We start from the raw sequence: 8,130 nt of genomic DNA on the forward strand, positions 1-8,130 counted from the left end.
AAAACTATCTTCATTTACTTCTTGTCAATTATGCAAAGCAATTATGCCTCACAAATTCAAGTCCTTTTTTAAGTCTGTGCCTAATTTTTCTCACTCGCATAATGAGGGGCTTGAAATACATACAATGCCAAGAACCCTGCAGTCTTTAAAGCAGTTTTATGTATCAAAAATTAAGCATAAATTAGAAAGCTGTCATACACATTCAATTTTAGTTTTAGCCTTTCAGTGTACAAATTATCCACACATTTCCACATTTCTTTACTTGGGGATAAATATAGTTTATAAATTTTATTTGCTAGAAATGAATTATTAAATAGTTCTTAATATTATGTGAGTTATTCAGCTTACACCTTCAATAAATGTAACTGCTTTAAATATTTTGATGTATAACATTCCTGACATTTGTTCATAAATACATACATTAAAAATTAAGCAATGCAGTAACAGTTTTAAACTTTGATAAACAACGGGCACATTTTTGATAGAAATAAATTTGGATCAATTGTTTAAAAAAGACATATTTCTGTGAACTGAAGCACTTTACAACATGTCTATAAACCTGATGAATTACAACATAGAGTTTATCAGTAATACATAAAAATTTTGTGGTTTAAATCAGTTGAAATGTGATGCTATTCTAGATATAGTACTACTGTTGGTGGATATGGTACAAAATCTTACCAGAAAAACAAGGGAGAATATGACACAGAAAGTGATACAATATTTTTTATAAATGTCATTAAATGCTAGATAAGTTTTATGTATTTAGGAATGATATTATATCAAGATGGTAGACAATATTTAATTTAATGTTTGGTTTTTCATTTTTCAAAACATGGCCCATTTCAACAAATTTTCCACTTGGATAATTCTACTTACTTTTTCTAGTAATGTAATCCAGTAAAATTCAATTAGGATTTTTAACTTACTTTACCAGTGTGAAAGCTAAAGGAACTAAAACGATGTTTCAATTATTGGTGAATTTCCCTTTTCTCTAAAAATAATGTAAAGTTACATATCGTCAATTTAGGGACATTAAGCAATAAAAATTGCCATTAAAATCCCAATTTATTGCCCTGGCTGGTGTGGCTCAGTGGATTAAGTGCTGGCCTGCAAATCACAGGGTTGCCCGCTTGATTCCCAGTTGGGGCACATGCTTGGGATGCCAGACAGGTCCCCAGTAGGGAGTGTGCAAGAGGCAACCACACATTGATATTTCTCTCCCTCTCTTTCCCCCTCCCTTCCCTTCTCTCAAAAAATAATAAATAAATATATAAATAAAATCTTTTTTAAAACCCCAATTTATCATATAACACATTAAAATTGGTGTCTGTGGTTATATATTTTATTACCTGAATAGTATAACTGAAATATATGAAGTAAAAATGAGTGATGTTTTTGAAGGAATATTCAGCATGTACCAATATGCCAATGAAAAACCAGGTCCTCTGTCATGAGGTGCAAGAGGTGGTCTGAGAGGCAGGTTATGAGGCTGTGATAGACACCATGGGGAAATAGAAGGCCAAGTTTTGCATATAGGTCATATGATTTAACACACCAACAACCGTGCATGATAGAAAGCATACTGGTGCTGTTTTTACAGTTGAGAAAACTGAGGCTGATGGAAGAAATCCACCTAAGCTTACTTACCTAGTAAACAGATTTGAATTTAAAGCTAACTGATTCCAGAGCTGGAGTTATTAATTCTATGTGAAGTTGCTTTACTGCTAATCAGACACATGAGAGAAATTATGTTAATAGAAGCATAATGTCTCAGTTGTGCTGTCTTTAAGTCACAGGAAGTACATTAATTATGAAGTAAAGCCAATAAAAACAATTTCTTGTTAGTGACTTTCCTTAATGTTATAGATAAATTCTGACTGAGTTACCTAATGTAGATAATAGGCTATAACAACATAGCAGAGTAAACAGTGTTTGACTAATAACTTACAAGAAACCTGAAGACTATCAGAACATAGTCAGGACCTGCTGAAGCCTATATTACACTCATGAAAAAGAGATATCATGTTGTATTTATTCTCAAAGCAAACTCCTGGATGGAGCGTGATTAGCTCTGGTCTTTCACTTTAATCACACCTTGCCAATTACAATGTATACATATGTCATTGCATCAGCTTATAAAAATAATTCTTCAGAGAAACATGTTACCAGGTATTCTGATTTTGTCAAAAAAAATAAAGTTAGAATCTGATTTTGTATGAAATATTTTACTTCAACTATTTAATTAGAAGGAAAATATGCCGTGCAAACCAAATGAGTCTGAAAGCCATACCCAATGCCTGTGTCTGCCTCCTGAGACCTCTCTGTTAAAACCGTTTTTGATACTTTTGGTCTGAGACATAAACGATAACAGATTATTGTTGGAAGGAGAAATTATCACTTCTGCAAGGTGTTTTTAATTAGTGCAATTCATTGTTAAGTTGCACATCTTGGTTTGCATTCAGTAAAGCCAATATATGGAATTATATTTACATCTGCAAAATGAACCTCTGGCAAATATGAGTTAGGAAATGTTTTTCTTGCTTGCTTCTGGAGTTTACTGATAAATATTTAAAGGGGGGGTCTTAGTTTGCTAAGGAGAAAAAGATTAAAGTGAAATCGGAGCCACACTCCCCAAAACTCAAAGTACTATACCTGATCAAGCACCTGCCTAGCTAAGGATGAACCATCTTTCGGGTCTCAGAGTTCTGTTTGTGTCATCCTAGCTATAGGAAAACATGTGAGGGGTTCTCAGAGAGGGCATCACTGTTATTCAAAGAATGTCCCTATGGCAGAACCGGGGATGATAGAAGTGAATTGAGTGATTTGAATGATAAGTATTTTAAACTAATATTTCTCACAATGTTTTATTTTAGAGACCATGCTTCTTTCTTTTTGCCTACATATTTCAGTGCCTTCCTTGAATTTTAAAATAAATGCAAATAAAAGCAATGGTAATTTTACAGGTACAGTACTATCTTGATCTTCAAAGGCATGGTTGATATCAAACATGAGATGTGAACGTTATTGTTGATTCTGGTAGCTTGCCTTAGGCTCTTCTTTCTGGGTGGTACAAGATAGAATACTTCCTAGACCATTTGCAGTGACAGGTCTGTTGCATAGCTTCATTTTCAGCTCTGATAGGGGTGTTCTTTACTTCTTAAAACGACTGCCCTAAACCACATCATTAAGCCCTTCTGTTTCTGGTGGCACTAGACACTTTTTGTCTCCTTCACAATCTTAAATCCTATAAGATAGGGCTTGTTCCCTAATTTAGTGGCAAAAGGTTAACATTCGAGAGACTGTGAGAATTTTCAGACTTAATGATTTTATAAGCTATGTGTTCTTCTATGTGGCCTGAAAAATATTTAGCATTAATATTCTCTATCATTGTTGCTCTGGATATTAATCTTCATAAGTACATAGTTATTTTAAGTTCTATAGTTATTTTATTTAAGATATAAACTGAGCATGTATCAATAATAAGACTTATGGCATCCTTGACACTAAAAAAATCTTCTGGTCTTTTGAAAAATATTTAGATGTACTAAAATTTAAATGTTAATAATACATGGAAATTGACCAGATCTTGACTGTTTGTCAATGATTATGAAATATTTATGAAATAACCCCATTGCAGAATTGATTACAGTTTCGTATCCTCTAGTTTTTACACACCTAAAATTGTCTGATATGAATTGTTTACCCTTTCTTCTTTGTTAAAAATAGTATTTTCACTTATTCTGAGCAAAGGACAATGAATAGAACAGGTACTTGAGCACGCATTGATGCATTCTTAGATTTTTTTAAGTGACATACATCCTATCTTTGTCTGTAAAGATGAAACAGTATCCTTTTTCTTCCAAGCAGAGTCAAAATACACGAGCTATTCCTCAACTTTTCCTGTCTCAGCATGGGACCAGTCTCACCCTAGTGAGTTTTATCATCAGCTCACTCCCATGCCTGGTTACTCTTTAAGGCATAGTTGTTGTTTTTTAAAGTAAATAGCATGGCTAGGTTCATACACAACATACATTGACAAACTCTGCCACCTTTTCCCTTTTTAAAAACTCATGTGTTTCATGGTTTGTTTTGTGTGTTTTCCAAAAGCAAAGGCATGTACTTAAATTGTGTTTCGGAACTGTTTTCAGGCATTTATTGCTTACACTGAAAACTCTCCAAAACTCCTGGAAGAATGCAAGCAGCAAAATAATGAAAATGCTTTTCTTTACTGTTCCATTAAATAAAAATGGGCTGTAACATAATAAGTTTTTAACTCTTTAGAGAGTTCATCTCTTTTCAGGTACAGGCTTCTTAATGCAGATTTGGAAGATGGATTTATTTTCTACTCTGTGCTAAGAGCTACACACTGAGTCTAATACCTAACAGCCTTTGTTGACTTTATGCTTTATTTTGAATAAATTCTTTCTCTTTCTTTCTTTCTACCTAAAATCATTATTCAATATATAAGCACTCCACAGAGTTGTTTTAAGCCTGTCTCATTTTAAACTTCTTTCCAACACGGCGCCAAGAAAGTATAATGTCTTCCCTCTATTTACCATTTGTATTGTTCTTGGACTCTTTGTCTCTACTCAGGCAACTTTCTCAACAGACCACTTTTCTGTGTTTGACTGTACGCATATTGCTCTCAACTGCTGCACTGTGGAGGACTTACATTTTTTCCCGTCTGACGCCACTGCATACGCGTCCTGCTTGCAGTTGATGATGCAGCCACAAGGCAAGTGGGTCCAGTGTTTGGACAAGACAAACACCGGGGTTACAGTGGTGGCCAGCAGCGTTAGTAGAAAGCTGAGTGACTCGAAGGGAAGGCTCTGAAAACCCACCACGTGCTGGACCACCATGTGGATCTGCAAAGGCAGAGAGCTTCAGACATATCCCAGCAACACATTCTGTACTTCCCCGGGCCTTTCCCCCAAGCATGCGGCCCCAGACCTCTTCTCCTGGCCTCTTCACTGCCTGAGAGCCAGAAGCTCTGCTTCTGGGCTGGCAGCCCTGGCTTTACTGGCGGACTACTGGGATCTCTGAGGCTCCAAGCGGAACAGGACTTCGGAGGTTTACACTCCTGAGTGCCCAGTGTGTGCCTGCTGCCAGCTCAGGTCTCCACCATGCAGCACAGTCCACAATGTGGAGAATGCTACTGGGAACACAGGCAGATGATGTGTGTGAAAGCTGAACCTGTTACTCCAGATGGCCCTTTGTCACATCCCTGGACCTTCACCTCCACCCAGGCCTGCTTGTCATAGCAGGATGCCGACCTGCCACCTCTCAACTGGGATCCCTCATGGAGGCTGGAACAAAAAAAAGCCTGTTTGGTCCCCTCTCTTCCCTCTCTACTTCTGATTGTGCCTCTCCTCCCTTCCTGCTGGGGATGGGCGTTCCCTCCTTTCCAGGCAGGACTGGGGTGGAGAGAAGGGAAGAGCAACAGAAGATTGGGGAAAAAATAACAACAACAACAAAACAACAACCCCCTCTTTAAAAAAAAAAAAAAACAAACAAAAAAACTACCTCCCTTTTTGAATACTCCCAGGTATTGCTATAAAAGACAATGCCCGTGGCTGCGACAAACCTAGTAAAACTAAGTATCTAACTCCCCAAGCTCTCCCCTCCCCAATTTTAATTTTGAAAGCTGAAGCATTTGGTATCAGAGGCTTCTCTGCGCATCTTCGCTCCCCTTCAGCTGCCTTACTACAAGTGCGTCTTTAAAACCGTGCGAGCTGCAACTGGAAGCGGACTTTACAGCGCTGTCCCTTGGTGACTCCAAATCAGGGATGCTGGTCCCAACACGCACTCACACCGTCTAGCACACACACCCCAGCCGCGCACAGTGAGCAACTGTACTTTTACCATCATGGGAAGCCAAAGAATGACTTTTGTCAGCGCTAGGATCAAAGAGAAGCGTTTCTGCGCTATGCTCACGGTGAAGCTCCTGGTGCCATAGAGGGTCCCCGGGTTCTCACGCCTGCTGGCTGCAGCCCCAGCGGCGGCAAGGCGCCCCGAGCCGCGCGCGTGCTCAGCTCTCTCGGGCGGAACCGGCCCAAACACAGTATCCGAGCTCGGGGAGCATCCCGCAAAGCAACGCAGAGCAGGGCCCAGTGCATCATCTGGGGACAGGGAAAGCACTCTCTCTCCAGCTGATGGGGTCCCGGGAGTAGAAGTTCCGCGGGAAATTTCCTGGTAGTTGGCATAGAGTCTCAGCGGCTCATCTGAACACAGCAGCTGGTGAATGAGCGGGACCGAGAGAGCGGCGAGCAGTCCGAAGGCTGAAGAGTACACAGCAAAGAGAAGCAGCACGTAGGAGCTGGAGCAGTCTGCCAGGCAGCCCCACGGCGTGCGCACGAAGGCGCCCCAGCCACACAGTGGGAGCCCGGAGAGCAGCAGACTGGCTGCCCACACGGTCAGTGCCACGCCGAGCACCTGGCTGGATCCTCTGGAGGCTGCCTGGCTCCCTACAGTCCTGTGCATCGTGTAAAAGTTGTAGGAGACTAGGAGAGTCGCCTTCAAGTTGCTCGAGAGGCCCTGGCATAAGTAGAGTAAGGCAGAGGTGGTGCATAGAGACTGCAAGTAGTCGGGGACCTCGTTTAGCCATTGCAAAAGCATGAAGATGGTCACCGACAGGACGCTCATGAGATCATCCCCAGACCAGGAAGCCACAAGCATGGACACAACGGTTCTGTTCTGCATTTTCAGCAGGGAAACTAGTGAATAAATGCTGCCTGCCAGGGCGGCCACAGTCAATAAGCATGTCAGGCAAAAAAGATAGATATTCAGAGTTCCTGGCGGATTTAAAAGGTCTGTCGAATTAAGATTTTCTTTCCATAGGCTAGAGTCATTTGTTGATAAGTTACTGAGAAATACAGACATTGTCCTTGGTCAATATTTAATTTCCCTTTCAAAACACAGCATGGCTGTTAGTTGCAAATCAGATCTCATTTTCTTCTACTAAGTTTCCCTGTAGAGGTTCCCCCGTCAGCCGAGCAGAAAAAAAAAAAATGGTCAGGCATTTCTCCTTTGGATCTGACTCAACCCATATTTAAAAATTGAATTCCATTTAAAGCATCAATAAGAAACTTTTCAACATTTCAATTAAAAACAAGCAAACCAAAACCTCGCTTCTGAAACCATCAAGTTTCAGGCGTGAAAGCAAAAGCTCCTCAGGCAGATTGGAAACAATGCTGTCTGGATCCTTTCGGGTCCTTCTCAGGGAGCAAAGCAGTTTGTAGCTTGAGACAATCAAACTCTATTCACTTTTTAAGAGCAGTAAAATGATGCGTTCGCTTCCAGAGCTGGATTCAGAGGCAGAGAGATTATCATATAGACTTCAGCTTTGCCGATTCAGAGAGGGGTGGGGGCGGGGTGGAGGAAGAGAAGGGGAGAGAGAGAGGGGGAGAGAGAGAGAGGGAGAGAGAAAGAGACACACACAGAGCACAGCTCCCCTTCTGAACCGCGGTGTTCTTCAGTCTGTGATCCTCAGAGCTGCAGGAAGGAGGGAGGAGTCAGCTCCAAGCAGGAGAAGAGCTGGAACAAAAGGGAGGGGAGTTCAGTGAACGAGCAAAATGATAGCCATCTTCTCAGCTTGCCTCATTCAAAACAAGAAACAGTGTCCTGGCTAAACCTGCCCCTTTGGTTTAATATAAAACTAACCCAAATGCTTGCTGAGGTTTGATGTGAGTGGCAAATGCTACCTTTGAGAAGACCAAGCTACCCTGAGAAGGGGCTACTTTTATTCTTCCCTAGACCTCTCTGATTCACAATCCACTGGAGGAAGAATATTATTCATGCTATTAAAAATAAGGTATACCAGCTTTGTTTTTCTTTTTTGAAAAGAACATACATTGCACTTCATAATAAAAATGTCATCGTGGTCCTCATTACACTAAACAAGATTTTGCAGTCTTTGGATAGAGGCATACTAGCTTTAAGTATGTAACTATTTTCTGTCAATGTCATTAAGTTAAGTAAGCTACCCTTTGACAAATAATATTTCTAGTTGTTGAAGTCAGATGATATTATATAGGCCTGAAAGGGCGGTTACCTCACAAAGGCATCTTTAGTCAGAATGTTGCCAGGACTGTTGTGGAGAATAATTGCATCTCTGAACTCATTTATAAA

The 8,130-nt window shown here is 40.4% G+C and overlaps 1 protein-coding gene across 1 annotated transcript in view; it reads right to left on the minus strand.

The window, feature by feature from the left end:
- GPR149 (G protein-coupled receptor 149) overlaps positions 1-7,496 on the minus strand; it is a 45,337-nt gene extending 37,841 nt beyond the window's left edge. Inside the window, exons 1-2 of the mRNA XM_028505080.1 lie at positions 5,866-7,496; positions 4,676-4,868 (exon numbers count right to left, since the gene is read on the minus strand). Of these exons, the coding sequence (XP_028360881.1) occupies positions 4,676-4,868; positions 5,866-6,882 (1,210 nt within the window). The 5' untranslated portion in view covers positions 6,883-7,496. The remainder of the gene's footprint in view (positions 1-4,675; positions 4,869-5,865) is intronic.
- Positions 7,497-8,130: the final 634 nt, after the last annotated feature.

Source organism: Phyllostomus discolor, chromosome 2 (assembly GCF_004126475.2).
Source record: "Phyllostomus discolor isolate MPI-MPIP mPhyDis1 chromosome 2, mPhyDis1.pri.v3, whole genome shotgun sequence".
Classification (NCBI taxonomy): domain Eukaryota; kingdom Metazoa; phylum Chordata; class Mammalia; order Chiroptera; family Phyllostomidae; genus Phyllostomus; species Phyllostomus discolor.